Raw genomic sequence first — 23,798 nt, forward strand, 5'->3', positions numbered from 1 at the left:
AGGTTGTACGGTTTAGGAAATATGCTCCGGACAAGAGCACTACCCTCAAATTTCCTAAGTTCATCATATTTCCATCGAAACAACAAAAATAAAAAATTCTAAAAATCTCTAAATAGCAAAAGGCACTACTACTGAGCCTGATTGGTAAGTGTACCAAGTTTTGGGAAGCTAGGTTATACGGTTTAGGAAATATGCTCCGGACAAGAGCACTACCCTCCAATTTCCTAAGTTCATCATATTTCCATGGAAATGACAAAAATATAAAATTCTAAAAATCTCTAAATAGCAAAAGGCACTTCTACTGAGCCTGATTGGTAAGTGTACAAAGTTTTGGGAAGCTAGGTTGTACGGTTTAGGAAATATGCTCCGGACAAGAGCACTACCCTCAAATTTCCTAAGTTCATCATATTTCCATCGAAACAACAAAAATAAAAAATTCTAAAAATCTCTAAATAGCAAAAGGCACTACTACTGAGCCTGATTGGTAAGTGTACCAAGTTTTGGGAAGCTAGGTTATACGGTTTAGGAAATATGCTCCGGACAAGAGCACTACCCTCCAATTTCCTAAGTTCATCATATTTCCATGGAAATGACAAAAATATAAAATTCTAAAAATCTCTAAATAGCAAAAGGCACTTCTACTGAGCCTGATTGGTAAGTGTACCAAGTATTGGGAAGCTAGGTTGTACGGTTTAGGAAATATGCTCCGGACAAGAGCACTACCCTCAAATTTCCTAAGTTCATCATATTTCCATCGAAACAACAAAAATAAAAAATTCTAAAAATCTCTAAATAGCAAAAGGCACTACTACTGAGCCTGATTGGTAAGTGTACCAAGTTTTGGGAAGCTAGGTTATACGGTTTAGGAAATATGCTCCGGACAAGAGCACTACCCTCCAATTTCCTAAGTTCATCATATTTCCATGGAAATGACAAAAATATAAAATTCTAAAAATCTCTAAATAGCAAAAGGCACTTCTACTGAGCCTGATTGGTAAGTGTACAAAGTTTTGGGAAGCTAGGTTGTACGGTTTAGGAAATATGCTCCGGACAAGAGCACTACCCTCAAATTTCCTAAGTTTATCATGTTTCCATGAAAACGACAAAAATATAAAATTCTAAAAATCTCTAAATAGCAAAAGGCACTACTACTGAGCCTGATTGGTAAGTGTACCAAGTTTTGGGAAGCTAGGTTGTACGGTTTAGGAAATATGCTCTGGACAAACAATGATTACAGACGGACAGACGGACGGACAGACAGATATACTGATGGCCATATCCCCCTGTCTATATCAAAAATATAAATACACATATTACATTCTTGAGTTTACATATATCTAGGTAAGACTTAATACATTCAAGGTTAAACGTGGTAATGTTTTGTTTTAAAAAAAATGATTTTCTTAATTGACCTGAGATAGTATGTTTAAATAATTGAAATCTTCATGTTAAAAAACACACCATATAATTAAAGGCCAAAAAAAATAAATTATATTGATCTGGATAAACTCCACCTGTTGAAAGGGGAAACAACTGCTGTGGTTGCAAAACATCTTGGTCGTGAGATGCACGGTCCGTCCGGCAAAGATTGATCGTTTCCTGCATTAAAATTGAGTATTGTTTTAGATCCAAATGATTTGAGTGTTTATTTTCTTAAAATATGAAATTTAAGTCTCGATTATTTTAATATAACTATGAAATATGTTTTTGATCGATCGGCTCAAGATCAACACTTTGTTATGATGTGAAATTTCTTATGTGGTTGATGGTTATTTTTTTTTTAAAATAACAAAAACAATATGGTTTGTTTCACTATTTCATCAGTTTTTTTACATGATTTAATTAACTGTTTCATTAGCTGTTTTATTAAGCTTGAAAACGCCCAGTAAAGAATGTACCGGAGTGGCTCACCTGGTCCTGTAATATCGATGAGGTATCTCGCTTCCGTTACCGTCTTCCTGCAACTGAATCTCGTACATTGGGAAGTCGAAATTCTCTGATATATCTCCACATATCACACACCTTCCTTCCCCACAAATTTACTCTCAGTCACCAACTTTCGGAGATGGAAACATCGTCACTACGGTAATGTTTTGACAGATGGGGATTTCCTGTACTAGACGACCTCAGGAATCCCCGATCCGAAAATAGTGCCATCAATTATTTTTAGCCAGCCAATCAAAACGCGATGACACAGCTCTCCACTCTCAGACAGCCAATCAGATTGGGTGACTGCTATGTAAATTTTGTTTGAATTCGTCATGTCTCTATGAACTACAACAAGAGTTTGCCACTAACGTGGCTATATCCCCCGCCCCTGTTGCAGAATTTATGACATAATTAAATCTAAACAAACCCTAACCTTTTTTAACCGAGGTGGAACTTGTCATGGAAATTGTAAAAAAAAGATGAGTTTGGAACCTAAGTCCATCTTGTTGCCATGGAAACATAAAAAATAAATATTTCTAAAATTTCTCAATAGCAAAAGGCACCAGTTCATTATGTACCTGACAGACCTGCAAAGTTTGATGAAAAAATATTGAATGGTTTATGAGTTATGCTCCGGAATGAACCCTACCCTCACAGAACCTAAGTCCATCTTGTTGCCATGGAAACGTAAAAAATAAACATTTCTAAAACTTCTCAATAGCAAAGGGCACCAGTTCAGCATGTACCTGACAGACCTGCAAAGTGTGATGAAAAAATATTGAATGGTTTATGAGTTATGCTCCGGAAACGAACCCTACCCTCACAGAACCTAAGTCCATCTTGTTGCCATGGAAACGTAAAAAATAAAAATTTCTAAAATTTCTTAATAGCAAAAGGCACCAGTTCATTATGTACCTGACAGACCTGCAAAGTTTGATGAAAAAATATTGAACGGTTTATAAGTTATGCTCCGGATACGAAACGAAACGTGACGGACGGACGGACGGACGAAGCCCGTTTCTATATCCCCCGCCAACTTCGTTGGGCAGGGGATAAAAAGCGTATAGTCGACGAAGTAATCTATATCCCCCGCCCATTTTAACAAGTTATAGTCCCAAACCAGGTAACTGACCCAACATTTCTCTTAGCCCATGTCAAAATAGCTTCAATGGAAATTCTAAAATAAACATTTCTAAAACTCCCAATCTCATTAAAATCAGATCTTAGTTTTCGCTACCGCTAAACAAAGATCTGAGGACATCCCATTACAGGTCACGTCAGAAAGACCTTTCACAAATTATGACCAACCAATGAAATGACTGACAAGAAATCGACATGAGCCATCCAGAAGGCAGCTTTCTCAAGCTTCACAATACTAGTTTCAAACTAGCGACTACGCTTTGAAACATATTTTGACATATTCTCGATTAAATTAAAATCACTGTACTTGAAAAGCAGAATGCATCAAGAATCAGTCAAATACATGACGCGCTTTACTAGAAATACCGTTATATTTGCTGATCTTGTAAGTAATAATGATGTCATTTTTGGTCTAATTCTACCAAATGATGTCATTTCCTGTTTAAAATGGATATGTGACACTATTTCCGGTGCTGACATCACTTCAGGTTTTGACTTCACTTCCGGTTCTGATGTCACTTCCCTTTTATTGGAGAATGACATCTCTTATGGTAATTTCTACCAAAAGACATCATTTCCTGATTAGATGGACCTTGTACTGCTATTTCCGGTGATGACGTCACTTTCGGTTTCTATCTCTTCCGACTCTGACGTCACATGCACCTAGTTCTTGAAGCAGTTGATACTCAAGGTGCTCCTAATCCATCCTACACCTAAATGTCAGGATAATCAATGGTGTACTCACCATCTGATTCTGCCGGTGTCAAATATATGCCCTCTAGGTCTGGCTGCACCTTACGTAAGTAAAAGCTGATGAAGGTGTTTTGTGAGGCCCACTGTCAGCTAGACACCATTTGTTCCACCAAAATGGATGTCCATGAAGCGAGACTCATGGCTAGGGCTCTGATTTTATGAGCTGAGCAGGATCAAAGATGGGGACTGGAATTCTGTGCCTGCGTATAACTCGCTGCAACAGTAGACTTAAGCCAGCCCGTTACTGTAACCTTGGTGATGTCATCGTTGAAATGAGGCTTGCAGGATATGAAAAGTCTCCTTCGATGGCATCTATGTGGATCTGTAGCCAAGAGGTAGAATTTGAGAGCTCTGATGGGAAGTCTGTCTGGGTGATCCACTGTTGCCCCAAGGCAGGAATGGTAATGGTATAGTGTTTATGGCCCAACCTCCCCATATTTGTAGACTGATTTATGGCTACAAAATCTGGTAGCGATCTTAAAGTGATTGAGGTCCAATGTTGACCATGTGTGAGACTAGAATAGTCCAGAGCATGGAGTTCTGAAACTCTTGCTGCTGTCGCCAAGGCTAGGAGGGAGGATGCTTTCCTTGATGTTTTTTAGTTAGGTGGATTTTTGCTAGCCAGGGGCTTGTAAGGTTCTGTCAAAAGTGCCGATAACATAACAAATAGATTCCACTTGGGGAAGATTCAGGTGTGCAAACATCTTCAAGTAGGAAGGATCTCATTTGTCTGTTTAGAATGAGATGGTTTCCAATTGAGAGTCTGTCATGTTGAAGTACAGAGTGAAGTGCCGATCAGTAACTTTCTATCGTCCCATGTCGGAACTTATTGGCCTGACGTAGATGTAGTAGAAAGTCTGTTACCATAGGGATGGATATTGTATTAGTTATAATCCCTTGTCGTCTTCTCCACTGGATGAACTTATCCCATCTGTTGTCATATATAAGGGAGGATGAAGGTCTCCATGATCTCACAGCTTCAGAGGCAAGTCCAGAGTACCCGGATGTCTGCATCTTTTGCTCGATAACTTCCAGGCAGTTAGATGTAGACTGGGCAGATTGTTGAAGAAAATGTTTGACTTTGGCTGTCGTAACAGATCTCAATGGAGAGGTAACTGGAGAGGCTCTTCCATTAATAGACTTAACAATTTTGGGAACCACGCTCTACTGGGCCAGATTGGTACTATCAGGATTATCATGCAATCCGTCTCCTCCACCTTGTGGATGACCTTCCCTAGGAGAAACCATGGTGGGAATGTGTATGCGAATAGATCCGTCCAATCCATCGATTGCGCATCGACCTGGTGAGCCATTGGATCGGGAACTGGACTGACATAAACCGGAAGTTGATGGTTCAGGCAGGTGGCAAAGATATCTCGATGCGGTATGTCCCATAACCTGGTTATCCATGCAAAGATCTCGGGATGTTAGGTCATTTTGTTGCCATTATACTCCCCTGGCGGGAAAGGCTGTGGGCAAGGATATTCAGCTTCCCTGGAATATTTCCCGCATCCATCCGGCAACTGGATCATCAGAGAACTGGATCTGGTTCCTCCTTGTAACTGGATGTATGCCACTACTGTGGTGTTGTCCGTGGCAATGAGGATGGACGATTGGGAGAGACCTATTTTCCATGCCACGATGGTTAATAAATGGCCTTCAGTTCCCTGCAGTTGATATGTAGGATCCTCTCTCCATACCGTAAGATCATCCATATGGGCTCCCAATCCCGAATCTGACGTGTCTGTAAATAGATGATGTTCGGGCGTCAGAGAAGTCAGAGGAATGCCGCTCATCACATGCTCTCTGTGAGTCCACCCATGCAGGTCCTGTAATAAGTTGAGAGGTAACTGAGTCTTGAACTCTAGGGTGCGGGATCGTAGTGAGTTGATCCATGTCTGTAGAGGATGTAATATCAACCTTCCTCTGAAGGTCATATCCTGTATAGACGCTAGGTTGCCTAGAAGAGACATCCACCACCTTTTAGACCTGCTGGGTTGAATTGATAGGGATTGAATCATTGTAATAGTGTTGATGAATTGATCCCCTGGTGGACATAGATATCCCATGTGTAGTTGGAAATGCACTCCGATGTATGTCTTGAACCAGAGTGGTCTCGGACTTGAAGGGATTGACTAGGAAGCCTAGGTAGGTCATAAGCTGAACCAGAAATAGCTTTGGCCTCAGCAGTGAAGATTAAAGTACCTACTGTATTTTCTTGAGTAAAGTGCACACCAAAGTATAATGCTCACCCCCTCTAGCGGATTCAGTATTTCGGTAATTTTTTTTGAATATTAAGCACAGAGAAAATTACACCATGCCCCTTCAGTGAATTCTGGTATACATACGGGTGATAAGAAACTTGGTCAGGGGCGGTACTCATAAAAGAACTTAAGTCGGAAAAAAAACTTAAGTCTTGAAAAAAACTAAGTTTTTTACCTTTTCTGACTTAAGTTTTAAGATTTTACTTAAGTCATATTCATGAAGCGACTTAGGCTTAAGTTTTACCAATTTCTGACTTAAATCTTAAGACTGGGTAGGGGTAGGCTTAACTACAAGGTGTTTGACTTAAGTCAGTAAACAAAATGGCTGCCGTACCGCTAGGTCGTCGTTCGTTTCATCAAAGAAGACAAAGTCTTGTTGAATACAACGATGAGGAGTTGATACGGCGATACCGTTTAGATGGAAATGGCATTAGGTACGTAGCTAATTTAATAGCAGCTGACGTGGAGCCTGCAACCAACCGTAACCATGAACTTGACGAGATACAAAAGACGCTGATCACATTAAGGTACTTTGCAACGGGAAAGTTTCAGTTGTGTAATGCAGATGATCAAGGTGTCACCCAGCCCACCATTTCCAGAGTTGTAAATCAGTGTATCACCTGTTTGTCATCTGAAAGGATTGTGAAACAGTTTGTCCGCTTCCCCCTGCAACTCGGGGACATTAGGCGTCACCAAACAAACTTTTATCACATTGCGAACTTTCCTGGAGTTGTCGGGGTGATCGATGGAACCCACGTACAAATCCAGGCACCAACAGTAAACAAAAATGAATACGTAAACCGACATCATTATCATAGCATAAATACGCAGATCGCTTTTGACAGCGACGACAGAGTCATTGATGTTGTTGCTCGGTAGCCGGGATCGACACACGATTCACGCATGTTGACAAACAGCGGGCTCTACCAGCTTTTCGAGCGCAATGTTGTCCCCATCGGATGTCACCTTCTCGGTGACAGTGGTTATCCCTGCAAGAACTGGCTACTTACCCCTTTCCTAAGACCATTGCCGGGACCACAAACAAACTACAACAGGTATGTAAAGTTTCATGTTACGTTGCCGAGCGTAATCAACAACTTAGAGTGATGTCCCTTGTATTTGCCTCGATTACATATTTGCCCCTCTTTCTTTCATAGAGCACAAACACAATATTTGGTCTGGATAATCGAAGCAATTACAAAAATTACAAAAACATTCTTATTAAAATACGGAATATTATTCACACCATAACCATATGTTTTTATTATAACATCTATTATTATGTCTTTGTTAGTTGTTCTAAATGTACAAGTAATCATGTGCTGTTTTGGTAAACATTGCTGAATATTTGTGGTAATTAGGAATATTTCTTTTAAACATTACCGGTATGAATTTCCTACATAATCTAAAGTGTAAATTATTGTTTTCACATGATCAAAATTATTTCTTCAACAAGTGACATTTATCAATAAAAAGATAAATATATATTTCTTAAACCCCGTTGAAGATTAATGTTACAGGTTACACTCTGATATGTTATGTTATTTTCAGGTCACACAAAAGAACCAGGAGCACCTGAGAAGGCTTGTAAGGTAAAAATTATGATCAACAAATGTTAATTTGTGTGCACTATTTATTTGCCACACAAATAAGTTCAACAGAACAAAAATGTAACAAGGCTAAATGACAATAAATATATAAAATAACAATTCCTAGAGAGGAAAGCAATGATTGAAAAAAGCAACAAGATTTTATTGAGTTACATAATTATGTCAAACATGGTTGTTTGAATTTATGTTAACAAATGCCATTGAGAATATGAAAAGAACAATGCAGTGGCTCATCATCTATTAAAGTTTGTACATGGACATGAACATGTTCAGATTGACTTGTATCTAAATCAAGTGAATATATAGTGAATATATATATACAGTTTTGTATTTAAGGCAATAACAGGGCAGTTGTAGATTGGTAATGACTAGGAGCAGATAAGGGAAATGATGGGGTTGTATGAACTTATTCGTTATTTACAGTAATATTTGTATGTTCAACTGAGGCCAGGTAAAAGCCTAAATGTTAAGTGTAATGATGTTAATTTATCATTAATGATTTCATATTTTAGGTGATAATAGCATGTGCTGTCCTACACAATATTTGCAAGGACAGAAATATCCCAGTTCCACCCACTGATGGGCATGATGGACTTGGCAGGCTCGATGGGCAGAATGGAGCTCAAGCAGTGACTGCTCCACCAGTAGCTGCACTCAGATACCGGGAGCACTTTGCCAATACCAACTTTCCATGTAAGATTATTTTATTTTAATTTTCAACATTTCCTCATAATAAATCCAATTTGTATCAGCAGTACATTCTTTGCAAAGTATCTTTAGTTTTTAATCATCTTAATTATCCCTCACCCTCTTAAATATACAATATTCTAAATGCAATGTAGTGAATGTACTATTTCTCAAAAATGTTCCACAATGGTCTTTCTACCAGAATCTGTTGTATCATAACATTGGGCTTACCGATAGTATGTATTGTGACATTAAATATTCAAATATATAAATAATTCTTTAATGCCCAAACAACATGTATGATACTTTTAGCTAATTCAGTTTCGTGATTGTCAATTTAAGGTATTCCTTTTTCAAAGTGAGACATTCAATTTCAAGCTTTAATTTTTGCTTCAACAGAGTTTCCACGGTTGGTGAAGTGAGGGACCCTGTGACATCTGGCTCCTTGGAATACATGTTGGCTCCTTCTGGTTGAGGATGTGGATCTGACATGGCAGTGTCATAAATCTCCCTGAAACAGAAAATATTAAAGTTTTAATTGTAATTTTCACATAAATGTTCTTTTCAATTTCAACAAGCCTGTTGTTTTGTGTTATTATAATGAGAACATTTACATTTATAATCATATCACAATTGTTTAAATAACAATTGACTTAATTTGTGTTGAGGTGTTGATATTATAAAAAAAATATACATTTATACTAAGTTTTCAAATAATAATTAGGTCCACAGCAAGTGGTTTTATAAGTTATTCATGGTGTAACATTTATACAAACTTTCATGTGATTACAGAACAGCAAGTTATACATATTAGGATCCAGGGAAAATGTAAATACCAAGTATTAGTAGTTTCAGTTAAAGCTTTTTCGATAGATGCTAGCCTAGCTAAGGTAACATGAACCTATCTCCCAGACATACTATTCAACAAGATAAAAGTTATGTATACATGGTTTTATAGATTCAAAGCTTTTAGATAAAAACTAGCCAAAGGTAACAAGATCCCATCTCCCAGACATAATATCTAATAAGACAAAAGATAGTGTTATAGATTGCCTTGAACTATTTTATTTAAGCAAATCTGTCATCACCTATACTAGAATAACATTCAGAAAATACTTCAATTTGGACTCATTAAGGATAAGCCATATACAAGCTCATCTATAATGATACCATAATCTCTTTCCAAGCACCCAGTATTTATGTCAGAACAGAACCATGATAATTTTCTAACCCGAAAGGTATCTCATATCATTGATGTACCTGTCAGTAGGTGGCATCAAATCCAGCACCTGCAGCATTGTCGTGTCAGTTGAACCTGGCACACCAGTTAGGGTCACGTTGTCCTGGCCTAAGATATCAATGACTGCATTGGTCACTGGGCTGATTGGTGCTGGTGCTGGTCCACCTCCTGTATAAACATTTAATTACAAACTGTAATTTTTTATATCGTTTAAAATTTTATTATATATGTTCGTTAATGGAAGGGATAAGACAATGAAATTTCTAATCATCATCATTATCTAAATGTATTTTGGAAATAATATTCTTCATACAAAAATACACAGAACATTATGATTGATAATTGATCTATTGGTAATACCGTATTTATAATGACCATTGATAGAAGAGTTGTCATGCAATAACCCTGACTTGAATACAGTATGTATGAAGGGAAGAAAAGTACTTGCCAGTTCCTTTTGTCAGTTTCCCAAATTCGGAGTACTTGTGTTTTGCCTGGCTTTTCACGTTCTTCCATTTTTTTTCCACCTCTTCCTTTGTTCTCGGGTGTGAACCAGAGGAATTGAGGGTAGCTGTAATAACCTGTAGAGTTAAGGGAAAGTAGTAAGTGTCTTACAATTGTGGAAATATGAAGATAATAAGGGGCCAAACATTTTGTGAGGGTGCTGAGATTATATTAAAAAAGTAGTCTGATCCCAAATATATATAAAAAATATTTAATTTAAAAGTTAATTTATTCAGCCAACAATTAAGATGTTAATATTTTGGATATCACTTCAAGATTTCATATTTAGCCCCAAGTCTGCTGCAAGGGCACTGTCAGTTAAAAAAAACAAATTGGAAATAACAAATGTCCCAGTTTATGATAGTAATAGAATATGTTATGGCTATAGCAGAGGTGACTTAAATTCCACTGATAACAGGACCAATCACCAATAGTGATGATTTCATGCTCAGTGGTAGAATGTTGCATTAAATCTACATGCAGTGGTAAATCATGCATTTATAATCGCTTGATTGGCGTACTAATATATCTCGGATAAGTTAAACTAGTAGATGTTCACTGCTAAAATATAACTTTATAAAACTCATGTCTGGTGTAAATACTACATTTGTGTACAACGACTGCCTGAGTGACAGACAACGATAAGTGTCACTGTACCTGCCACGCCTCTTGACGCCTCGCCGATGTCACGCCCGGACCAAACTTTCCTTCCAACACATGTACATTTGCTTTCACTAGTTCCGTCAACAGTAAAACCTCCTCTTTCGTCCAGTTTGGCTTCCTCTTCTTCATATCTGCCTCTGACATGACGTTGGCAATGTGGACAAAGTTTCGCTGTGTGTGTCGTCTGCCGTAAATAGCAACCGGGAAATCCAATCGAAAAAGACGTTCACACCTTTTTTTTTAAAGAGTTCCACCAGAAGTTTAAAAATAGACGGGATTCCCCTTAGTGATCACGCGGGTACGTACTACGAAACTGACTTAGTTTTTCTTTTGATACTTAGCTAAGTTTCGGACTTAGCATCTTTATGAATATCAAGTTAAGTCTCAGACTTAGCTAAGTCAGATTTCTAAAACTTAAGTTTAGACTTAAGAAAAATCTTAGTGTCTTTATGAATACCGCCCCAGTACGATAGAAAATCACCAGACATGTTGATTTACCATTAAAATTGTATTTTCTGTTCTGTTAGGCATTGTTTTACATCCAGGGATTAAGATTACCTTGTGTATTTTCTCGGTTTCTAAGCCGGACGGAAACAGCAATCAGTTGTACACATGTTTTCTTGGAATCTACCAGTGATTGGGTTAAAACATACCCTATGATCAGGAAAAAGGGTACCTGAAACTACTTTTTTATCGGGAATACTTCATTCCAATATCTTGTTATTTTAGTTGCAGCTTTTACTAAATGTATTTAAAATAATAAGAACTTTGGTGCAGCTGATCGCTATTGCCGGTTATTTTATTTCACATGGAACAATTTGACCAGTCACCGTTGAGGCTCCCATGCCCATGATCGCGAGAACTACATGTTGACAAAGAATCATCAAAATACAACAAATATGACTTTTAATGAGTCAAAGTATTGCATTTATGATATATGTATCCATTCTCTGTCAACTAAAGTTTGTTTCAGGGCATCAATAGCTTTTATCTGACCATGGTTTCTGTCAACACCGGTGAGTTGTGCGATCTTCTGATCACTTCACACATGATTTCGCCGAAATGAATTAAAGCAGTATTAAAAGGAATTTTGAATAAAATTAATGAAATAGGTTACAAACATTAGTCTAGATATACAATGTACACTTTTTATAACAAGACAGTGTAATTACATGATTAATTTGCGTACTTCAGTATGGATTTGTTGACATGGTATTCCCGTTGTTACGTGCATATGGTAATGTCTCTGCGTTGGGGGAAAAAAACATTAAAACTCATTATGGCATGTATAATACACACACCCTTTGTGTTTCTGGAAAAACTACAGAAAAGTGCACACTATACTCAAGAAAATATGGTATTATCTGGGATTATAGAGGTTTGGTTTGGATCTGATGATGTTGGCACTTGCAACTTTGACACCATCCTTGGACCTCTTAACTAAAAGGAAACTAACAGAAGCAGTCCACATTTGCTGCCACAAGCCATCAATCAACAGAGATCAAGGCTCTTTCACCCGATCCACCTACTATGAACTCATAAAGCAATAATCACCACACCTATGTATACTGTTGGGTTATTAAACTAGCTAGTGTTATTATACACTAGCTTGTTTACAACTACCAATTTCAATTACAGATATTACATCTTTCCCTCCTCAAAATATAAATAAATAACCTTTGATAAACAACATAGTATTTGTAAGGTATAAGTAACTTAACAATGTACACTGCTCCATATACAAGGTACTAATAACCCTGAAAACTTGACAATGTACAGTCATAATGAAAACATTATTAATTGTCGTAATTCAAATAAACTGGGTTTTTTAGACACATAATAATATTGACAATCTGTTGAAGTATACTCCTAAAAAAAAGAAACGCAATACGGATATAAAAGCAAAATTAGCGGACCAAGAGGTGTAAAATGAAAAGGTTTAATGTGTTATAGTGTCAGTGACAAATTTGCCGGATTCGTGTCGTGAACACAGGGTATCGCCTCAACTGCGCTGGAGATATGTCTGGTTCAGCGACGAATCAAGATTTCTCCTCCGGATCACAAGAGCCTGTCTACACAACAACGTTGATCTTCTTTTTATACAATTGCAAACGGATAATGACATGCATCTAACTTCTTTGATAGGCATTTAGAAGTTGGAGTACTAAGTAAGGATAAGAATTTATGGATGAACAACTTCTTTATTACAATTAAGAGCGACGTTTCGGTGTAGGTTCTAACACCGTTATCAAGCAAGTGATTTACAGAGTGTGGTTACTTACTTACTTATATTAGAGATTTTACGTGCGCTTTCCGACTGCAGCGTATTTCGCACACGGGCCTGGCCAGGCGTTTAATGTGTTTCCGAAAAGGGGAAAAAGTTGTTTGGCAATCCAGTAGGGGTGTTTTAGTGGTTGCTTATATAGAATTTTGGAAATTTTGAGACTTGGAAAAAATGCCAAGAGGGTTTGGGGGGCGAACTAAGGGAGCTGAGTATGGAAGTTTGTTAGTTTGATTATGTGGTTTGGTTTTGGTAGTTTATTGGGGTTTTAAATGCAATTTATTAGTCCTGTTTTGATTAAGTATACGCCTAAGGCTTTGAATTTTTCTATTTTATTTTGTGGGTTTAGGATTGCTTCTAGAGTAAGAGCCTTATTTAGATTTAGGGTGGTTTGTAGTGTAGTTCGGTGTGTTAGGTAGTGGGTGCAGTGTATGAGTGCGTGTTCTGGGGTTTATTGTTGTTTGCAATGTGGGCAGGTTCCTGTTGCGTGTATTTTTTATTATTTTGAGGTGGTTATTTAGGTTGGTATGTCCTGTTTGGAGTTTAGTGATTACTCTGTCGATTTTTTGGGACGGATGTAGAATTTTTGGTTTGGTTAGGGGTGTTTTGAGAACCTTTTTGATTTGGCTATTTGAGTTTAGATATAAGTTATGCCATTTTTTGGTGTTTGTTGACACTTTTAATTTCTGATTTGGAGATGGGTAGGTTTAAGCTTATTTCTGGGATTTTAAGGGATAGTTTAGCTGCTTTATCGGCATTTTCATTGCCGTATATTCCTACCTGGGCGGGGATCCAAATGAATACTATTTGTTTGCCTGCCATAGTTAAATCGTTTGAGCTTTTTAGTATTTGATTTATTCGTTCAGGGCGGTTTTTTGGTGTTTTTATTTTGGAGGGCTTGTAGTCGGTAAGCATTAGGATTTTTTGTTGTTTTTTAGATTGTTGATTATGAAGGGCTGAGGCCATGCCCATTAGTTCGGATGTGAATATTGATTGATTTTTTGGGAGTCGGTAGGATTGTGTGGCTTTAGTTGGTTGTGTGATGTGGACTCCTAAACCAGTGTGTTTAGAGATCGGATCTGAGGATCCGTCTGTGTAAATGTTACACCAATTTGGCCAATTTTCATGAATGTATGCTAGTGTGGTGGTTTTTGCTATGTTTGGGTCGGTTTGTTTATTTATTGTGCTAACTAGTGTTATGTCTATTCTGGGTGTTTTAAGTTTTGGGGTGAAGATATTTGATTTTTTACAGTTTTGTTTAAGATTGTTTATTTGGTGTTCATTTAAGTAATTGGTTATTCTTTGGGATATTGGAGTAAGTAGAGGGTGTTTTCGAGCTAGGGCTTGGTTTTTGGGGCTGATATTTTTGTTTATTAGGTTTTGGATTAGGGGTTTAGATTGAGACGCAGCCCAGAAATTTAGGGTTAATTGTTCCCTACGTAGATTTAGTGGCATTTCTCCTGTTAAGGCCTGGAGTGAAGTGTAGGAGGTGCCATGTTGAGTGCGTGTTATTAGTAAATTTTAGAGCCTGATATTGGATTGAGTCTAGTTTTTTGCTTAGGGATTGGTTTAGGGTGTCGTATATGGCACATCCGTAGTCTATTTTAGATCTAATTAGTGATATATAGAGTGAGAGGAGGGTGTCTTTGGAGGCCCCCCAGTTTGAGCCAGTTAGGCATCTTAGCGTATTTAGATCTTTGGTACATTTAGTTATTAGATTATTTATGTGAGCGTCCCAGGAGAGATATTCATCGAAAATTAGTCCTAAGAATTTTGTTTGTTTTAGGTATTGGATTGGTTTGTTGTTTAGCTAGAGTTTTGGGGAGGCGGGTTTCATGTTTTTGTGTTTAAATACTATTCCTGTAGTTTTTTCCGAGTTAAGGGAGAAGCCCCATTTGTTGGCCCATTGCTGTATTTTGTTTAGAGATTTTTGAAGTAGGTTTTGGGCCATTTTAATGCTTTTTGTGCGGATCCAGAGGGCTCCATCATCCGCGAATTTAGATGTGTTTATTTTAGGGGATAGGCCCTCGAATAGGTCATTTATCATTATATTGAAGAGTGTGGGGCTGAGGATACTGCCCTGGGGAGTGCCATTTTCTAGGGGACATTGGTCTGATAGCGTTTGGTCTATACCCACGGTTATTTTACGATTGTTTAGGAAGTCCTGGATGTAGTTTATTATTTGACCTTTGAGTCGTATTTTTTGTAGTTTTTGTATAAGCCCGTCGTGCCATACCATGTCGAAAGCTTTGGAGAAGTCTAAGAAGATGCCTGTAGTATATTGTTTGCTGAGTTGTCCTGTTTTAATGTCCTGCTCTAAACGGGCGAGGTTATCTAAGGTTGAGCGGCCAGGAGTGAAACCACTTTGATCTGGGTTTATGATGTTATTTTGAGTTAGGTAATGCTGTAGTCTGTTTTTAGCCATAGATTCCATTACTTTACATAAGTTTGAAGTTAAGGAAATTGGTCTATAGGAGTTAGCCTGATTAGATGGTTTATTAGCTTTAGGGATTGGTATGACTAAGGCCTGTTTCCAGGCAGTAGGTACTTGTCCGTTTTGATAGATGAGATTGTATAGTTTAAGTAGTGCCTGGAGTAGGGGAGTTTAGGTGGGAGTTTTTTAATTATTTGGTAGGAAGTTAGGTCCAATCCTGGGGCTGTGCCCTTTTTCCTGTTTTGGATGACGTAGAGTAGCTCCTCCATTGTGTAAGGGTGGTTTATTTCTAGGTTGTCATTATTTGGTTCTTTGGTGGATTTGTTTTCTGTTTTAAGTTTATCTTGAAATTTTTGGCTAAAGTTGTTGTTACTGATTACGGCCGAAAAGTGGTTGGCGAGGTTATTTGCCTTTTCGGCGGGGTTTGTTGAATTATTAATGTTAGGTGTTTTTTTATGACGTTTTAAGCCTCTAATGGCGTGGATTTTGCGCCAGACCGTTCTGGCGTCTGTACGGTTATTTATTTCTTCACAGAATTTTTTCCAGTTTCTGGTTTTAGATATTTTGACTTACGTTTACGTCTAGTTTGTTCTATTTCCTCATTCCACCATGGTACTGTAGGTTTGCCTGTTTTATTTGTTTTAAAAGGGATGGAGGTTTTGGCTGCTTTTATTATGTAATCTGTTAGGTTTTTACAGTAGATTTCTGGATCATTATTTTCTAATTCGTTTAAATTAGCCTGATTGCAGATCACTTGAAATTGGTCCCAGTTAGCTTGGTTATAACGGAATTTTGGTTCTTGATTTTCTGTTTGTATTGGTACGATTGTATCTCCTATGGTTATGTTTATGGGGAAGTGATCACTACCTAGTGGGACATCGTGTACTTCCCATTGAGTACTTTTGGCTAGATCTGCGGTGCATATAGTTAGGTCGATAGCCGACATTTTTTGGTTAATCTTATTGTACCTCGTGGGTTGGTTGTTATTTAGGAGTACTAGGTCGTTTGTTTCTATCCATTCGGATATTAGTTTGCCATGATTATCTATTTTATCATTTATGCTCCGGGTAGGATGGTGAGTGTTAAAGTCTCCTAGGATTATAGTGGATTTGTTGCTTATTTGGAGTAGCTTATGTAGATCCTCAGGTTGGACTTTTTGTTCTACCCAGTGGTATATATTAATGATGTTTATCTTTTTGTTATTTAATGTGATTTGACTGCCGTTAGTTTCTAGGTTTGGCGTGTCTATCTTTATTTCTTCGTAGTTTATATCTTCCCTGATATATATTATCAGTCCTCCTGCGTCTCTACCTGTTTTTGGTTTAGCTCTATCTGTTCTAACTGAGTTATAGTTCGGTAGTGTGAATTTGGATTTTTTGAAGAATTTAGTTTCCTGAATACAAGCAATATGTGGGCATTTATCTCATTTAAATTTAGCTTTTAGTTCATGGCCGTGGGAGGTGAGTCCGTTGGCGTTCCACTGAAAAATATTTAGTCCTTCCATTATTGCGGTCGGGTGTTTGGTAATTTTGGTTTTAGTTTTATTTTACTTGGTGACTTCTTTTAGGTGGAGGTTAAAGAGGAAGAAGGGGAGATTGGTTAAGTTGAGATTGAATGCTACTTTGTGGAAGGATTTCATGCTAGAATTTGGTGAGTTTTGACTATGCATGTAAGCTAGGAGTAAAGTGAGACTATTTAGGTTTTTGATGTTGGTTACTTGGGGGGTTTTGCGGTTCAGTTTTTTGTTTCTTTTAGGGGCTGAGAAGGTAGTTTCATTTGCTTTAGTTGGAGTAGCTTCGATTGTTTCTTCTGTTGTGGAGTACTCTTCTTCATCAGTTAAGTTAGATTTAGTTGTTTGGGTTTCCATAGGGGTGGCTCGCAGTGTGGAGGGTTCTGTTTGGGCTTGCGGGGTGGGCGTAGCTGTGGATTTAGTGTTTGTGTGTTTTTATTGTGCTTGCTTGTTGGGGAGTGTTTGGATGAGGGTTGTGTTGTGGTGGTCGTGTTGTGGTGGTCGTTTTGTGGTTTGTTTTGCATGCGGGTGTTGATGTTGTGGTTATGTGAGGTATGGGAGAGTTGGTGGGTGGTTGTGTGGCTGCATGTGTGTGTGAGGTGGGTGCGGTTTCTATGTCGTCGCCCCAGACAGAGCTTGCGGTTATGGGTGTGGTGTTTGTTTGAGTGATGGTGTTTGGGTGCGGTGTAGGGAGAAGTGGTTTTGATGCGGGTGATGCAAATTTTCGTGTTTGGATTTTGGCCGTTTCTATGTTAATGTGTTTGTTGGCCTGCTGGGTGAGGGTGTGTCTGTGTGGGCATTGGTTTGAAAGTGAGGTGTGTTTGATGGATTTGCAGTAGATGCACCAGGGTGGGCATGTGCCTGTGCAGTCTGTTTGTGCGCATTTTTTACATTTAGTTTTTTGAAATGTGCATTCGGAGGCTGTGTGATTATATTTGAGGCAGTTGGAACATTGTTTGACCTGTTTTATATAGGGTTTGACTTCGAAGTTAGTGTGGGCTCCGAAAGATATGTGTTTAGGGGCTTCGGGAAATCTAGCGGTCTTTTTGAAGTTGATGATAACAATTGAGGTTGGGACCGTTTTTTCGTTTCTAGTTGAGGTGATTCTGAGGGTACTTGTGATTTGAGGTTGAGGGTTTAGGTCTTGGTTTATGTTTGCTTCTAGGGAGTAAAGTTCTAAATCTTCAGTTGTTTCTCTTGGATTGAATCTAATTACGCCTCGTGTGTATTGCTGCCAGTTTGGTTTTTGTTTGATTACGGTAAAGTGGAATATTTGAGTTATTTTATTGGCTGCCATTAAGGATTCTTGGTTAGGGAAAATAATTTAGTATCCTTTGTTGGCTTTTTTAATGTTGCTGTAGTTTATCTTTTCTCATTTGAACCAGAGTCCTATTTTGTCTATTGAAAGTTGGTGTGTGAGTGTGGTGCCTGAACCTGCGGAGAAGAAGTAGAGGGCGAAGGTGGTGAGGAAGGCAGCCGGGGAGGGTGTGGATGTGTCGAGTTTGCGTTTTTTGGTGTTTTGAGGCGAGTTGGCTGGTTTGGTGGGGGTGGTGTGTTTCGTGTTTTTGCCATACTCGGTCGTGACGATGTTTTTGAGTGACCTCCCAGAAGTGTTGTGCGCTTCCGCAGGCGTGGGTGAGTAAGGAGCTGGGATGTCTGCGAGTGTGACGTTGCGGGTGTCAGTCATGTTGTTTGGGTGTTGTGCATGAGCATCAAACCACGCAATTGGGATATGGTGACATACATCAACCATGTCAGCGAGTCTGGCATTCCTATCCTGTTAGTCGCCTCTTAAGGACAAAACAAGTTAGTGGAAGATAATGAGCCAGATAAACCATCCACACACATTTTATATTGAGATGCAAACAATTTACTGCATGGACCATGAGTCAGTCGTTATCTAGAGGGGGAGTTTAAGTCTTTGATGTTTATGTTTTCATCCTCCCAAAAGACTCTGACACACATCATATTCACAATGACTACACAAAGTTCATAATTGTGACCCACATGCTCCTGAGAGAAAACTAATAGCCAGTCTAGCTATGATAGAAGTATGGTATTTGATTATGACTGACACATGAAAAACAGACCAGTATATATGTTGGAATAAACATACTCGATGCATCAAGTTGGGACACCCATTCAGTTGATCGTCCGGACAATGTTTTTTCAATTGCATATTTGTGTCCAAATAAGCCCTCTGCAAGTGAATGGTTAAATCGTTCTACTATAGCCTGGATGCTATGGGCTTCTCTGTCGCCATGTCAGATCCCAACATTATTCTTTAGTTACCGACCCCATGAATTCAAGTTCAGGATCAGTTTGAAACAACTCAGATCAATTCAAAGGTCCATGTTTGAGACATGGCATTAGTCACTTCTGAAGAATCTTTTGAGGTAAAGACGACTAGCCACATTGACCATAGTTAAAGGCTTAAAGCACATATGAAAGTTTTGCATCTTACCTTATCGTGTGGAAGGAAAAGGAGTCAGCTTGAAGAACTTCAATGGGTACAGGTATATCAAACTTTTGACTCAGTATTTAGCAAGGTACTGGTAAATATGTTTGTCAAATGGCCACTTCTATAGATACCTTGGCAACATTTTGAATAGAGACAACTCACTTTCATTATCCTCGGGGACTGTATGTTGTGTGTTTGTTTGTTGCTTAAAGCCGCACTCTGCAATATTCCAACTATATGAGGACAGTCTGTAAATAATCGAGTCTGGACCAGACAATCTAGTGATTGACATCATGACCATTGATCTATGGAATTGGGACACAATGACATGCATCTACCAAGTCAGCGAGCCTCATCATCCGATCCCATTAGTTGCTTTTTATGACAAGCATAGTCGCCTCTTACAGCTAGCATGGATGGCTGAAGACCTATTCTAACCCGGATCTTCACAGGGTGACTGTATGTAGTAAATCTTATCCATTATTCAAATACTGAGTTTTCAATATGAATTTTGCTTTAGAGAAAAATGTTGTGGTATATAATGTGACGTCAAGCAGAGATTGACAAAATGTAACTGCTAAAGCCTATTGGAAAGAGTTTCCAAGAAACAAAATAGAGACACTTAGCAGCGGAAGAATATCTGGAGTATTATTGCGTCTTCATTTTGTCTTGAGCAAATAGATGATAATGGAACCTTGAAAACCTTGGAATACCATGTCAACAAATCAATACTGAAGTACGCAAATTAATCATGTAATTACACAGTCTGGCTACAAAAAGAGTTCTTTGTATATCTGGACTTATGTTTGTAACTTATTTCATAAATTTTATTAAAAATTCCTTTTAATATTGTTTTAATTAATTGCGGCGAAATCGTGTGAAGCGATCGGAAGATTGTACAACTCACCGTTATTAACAGCAACCAGTCAGATTACCGCTATTGACGCCTTGAAACGAACTTTAGTTGACAGAGAATTGATACATATATCATAAGTGTTTACGAGAAAATACACAAGGAAATCTTAATCCATGGATGTAAAACAATGCCTAGCAGAACAAAAAAGACAAATCAAAGGGTAAATAAACATGTCTAGTGATTTTTTTATCTCTAATTTCAAATTTGCACTGACCAAGTTTCTCATCACTCATTCGTTTACCGGAATTCGCTGAAGGGTACGGTGTAATTTTTTTCTGCGCATAATATACGAATTTTTTTTTAAAATATTGAATCCGCTAGATGGGGTTGCACACTATACTCAAGACTACTGTGTGGACACCAAGTCATATCACTGAAGAAATAATAGAAATCCGTGATCATAAGGAACCAGAAATTTTTTAAATTAAAACTATGCGCCTGAATATTTTTCAAGAAGAACACCTTGCTACAGACTGAATAATAATAATTTTTTTCAAGAATTTTGTGGGACAAATATTGTTGTTTTTCATGAAATCCCAGCCTCAATGGTTGGTCTCTAAGTAACGCAATCACAGAGGATTGATTGTTTCTTTTTTTTTCAACAGACTGAAGGATAATTATTGTTTTTTTCAAGAATTATTTGGGACAATTTATTTTTTTCCATAAAATCTCAGCCCCAATGGTGCTTGGTCCCAGGTGTCTCATAACAAAAGATTGATAGAAATCACAGGTTAACACGACTATACAATATTTTACCAAGGGTGAGGGGACAGTGGGTTTAAACCGATTGAGTACAACACCTGCTTAATTACAATTTTAACTTACAAGCTGATCATTCAAGGTACGACTGTGTGCTGAGGTTGGTAACAAACCCAGAAGCTTTGTACTTGTTGATTAATCAAAAGGTGAAATTACATGAGTTCACAAACAATTGGGGCAGTGGGGTAGCCTAGCCTAGCCAAAGTATTGGCTCATCACGCCGAAGACCTGGGTTTCGATGCCCCACATGGGTACAATGTGTTAAGTCCATTTTCTGGTTTCCCCTGCCATGATATTTTTGAAATATTGCTAAAAGCGGCGTAAAACCATATTCACTCACTCACAAACAATTTCTAATCGCCTTCAAAACTTTGTGGAAACTGTGCGTTGCCGATTGACGAGCAGACACCTCCACTGTCACAGGCCACACCGAGGACCGATTCTGACACTGGACCGGGACCATCTTCAGTGGGCAACACAGCACCAGCATTAGTGCCAGTAGCAGTGGAGAAGAGTCCTCTTCTCAGACGAGAGCCATTACTGGTGTGGGGTGGAATTGGTCTTTCACAGAGGGTCGGCCCTGTGGTCTTCCAGAACATCGGTCCAGGGAGAGGCAATGGTGTCACAGCAGCTCGGTACAATGATCAAGTCTTCAGACCACACGCCATACCTCATTTGACACGTCGCCGCAACCACGAGTTTCAGTATGATAACGCCCGTGCCCACACTGCGAGAGCAACAAGAGACTTCCTCCAGCAGAATGGCATCAGAACCATGCAGTGGCCTGCCCTCAGTCCCGATTTAAATCCCATTGAGCACCTGTGGGACGAGATTCAAAGACGGCTGAATGACATCCGACCAAGGCCGACAACTGCAGCTGAACTGCATCAGGTGTTCTTCAGAGTGCGGTCTCAAGTGCCTATGGCCTTCATCAGCCGCCTCATCCATTCCATGTATCGATGTTGCATGGCAGTCAACAATGCACTTGGCGGACACACAAGATACTGACTTGCGATGCCATTTTCTCAGAAACTAGTGTTGTGCTTCACTTTAAGAACATTAAGACACTTTAATTTCAACCTTGGTGATCAGTTTTGCCAAGTTTCATCTTTTTAATGTCTCAAAGTACAATTGCAGTGTTTGGACAAATAAGGTTTCTCATATATCTATCCATGGTGATGTTTCTTTTGCATTTCAGTATAGTTTAAACATGTGTCAACATTTTGTGAACTGTTGGACTATAGTCATTTACAAGATTATTGATGTAAACATTTAACAACTACACTGTTCTCCCATGGGTAATGCTCTGAGCATTGCAGGAAAAGAAATATCAACCAGTTGTGGTTATGTTTTAAACCTCCTGAGTGGGACATTCAAACAAAAGTCATTTAAAAAATAAAACAATACTTATTGAATATCAATACTCTTTACATTAGAGAACATTTCTCAAATGCTCTTAAAGTTTCCAGTTTCCAAAGAGTAGTTTACAAACTTCAAAAGTTCAAAATGTTTGCCAAGTGTTTTCAAAAATTTAGAATCAGTTTGGGAACTTGTAGGGATATAAAACAGAATGCAGGTGCGCTTTTCATGGCCTTAATGAAACCTTTAAACAACTTGTAAGAGTTTCAACCTGTTTTGATAAAATAAGTAGGACATTGTACTTTCTCGCATAACAGGGCTTGATCTCCAAACGCCAGCAGTGGTCATCGTAGTGGTTCATTTTTTTTACGCAGTCTGATTGGTTGGCTGAGAGTGGAGAGCTGTGTCATTGCATTTTGATTGGTTGGCTAACAATAATTGACGGCACTATTTTTAGATCGGGGATTCCCGAGGTCGTCTAGTGCAGGAAATACACAGCTGTCAAAACATAACCTGAGTAACGATGTTTCCATCTCCGAAAGTTGGTGTCCAAAGATAAATTAGTGGGGGAGGAAGGGATGTGATATGTGGAGATGTATCAGAGAATTTCGGCTTCCCAGTGTACGAGATTCAGTTGCAGAACTGGAAGACGATAACCGAAGCGAGATACCGCATCGATATTACAGGACCAGGTGAGCCACTCCGGTAGATTCTTTACTGGGCGTTTTCAAGACTAATAAAACAGCTAATGAAAAAGTTAATTAATTTATGTAAACATACTGATGAAATAGTTAAACATACCATATTGTTTTGGGCATTTTAAAAAAATAACCATCAACCACATAAAAGATATCACGTTATATCGAAGTGTTGATCTTGAGCCGATCGATCGTTTCTGTAACCCAGCGTCAAAAGCATATTTCATAGTTATATTAAAATAATCGAGACTTAAATTTCATATTTAAAGAATATAAACACTCAAATAACTTGTATCAAAAGCAATACTCAATTTTAATGCAGGAAACGATCAACCTTTGCCGGACGGACCAAACATCTCACGACCAAGATGTTTTTCAACCACAACAGCTGTTCCCCCTTTCAACAGATGCAGTTTATCCAGATCAATATAATTCATTTATTTTGGCCTAAAATTATTTGTTTTGGTTTTTTTTCAACTTGAAGACTTCAATATTTTAACATACTATTTCAAAACAATTAAGAAACTCATTTAAAAAAAACAACATTACCATGTTTAAACTTGAATGTATTAAGTTTAGGTACCTAGATC

The 23,798-nt window shown here is 38.3% G+C and overlaps 2 protein-coding genes across 2 annotated transcripts in view; both read right to left on the reverse strand.

Annotated features, from left to right (window-relative positions):
* The window catches only part of LOC124151459 (retinal guanylyl cyclase 2-like), a 596,567-nt gene that overhangs the window by 295,893 nt on the left and 276,876 nt on the right, over positions 1 to 23,798 (reverse strand). The gene's annotated exons all lie outside the window — the stretch shown is intronic.
* Positions 8,681 to 11,018, reverse strand: LOC124151461 (myb-related transcription factor, partner of profilin-like). Its single transcript, XM_046523947.2, has 4 exons — positions 10,785 to 11,018; positions 10,072 to 10,204; positions 9,644 to 9,791; positions 8,681 to 8,894 (listed from the first exon to the last, which is right to left on the reverse strand). The coding sequence occupies exons 1-4, from the start codon at positions 10,932 to 10,934 to the stop codon at positions 8,696 to 8,698; spliced, it is 630 nt and encodes a 209-aa protein (XP_046379903.1). The 5' UTR covers positions 10,935 to 11,018; the 3' UTR covers positions 8,681 to 8,695.

The sequence above is a fragment of the Haliotis rufescens genome, unplaced genomic scaffold (genome assembly GCF_023055435.1).
Source record: "Haliotis rufescens isolate VD_foot unplaced genomic scaffold, xgHalRufe1.0.p SCAF_9, whole genome shotgun sequence".
Taxonomy (NCBI): Eukaryota; Metazoa; Mollusca; class Gastropoda; order Lepetellida; family Haliotidae; genus Haliotis; species Haliotis rufescens.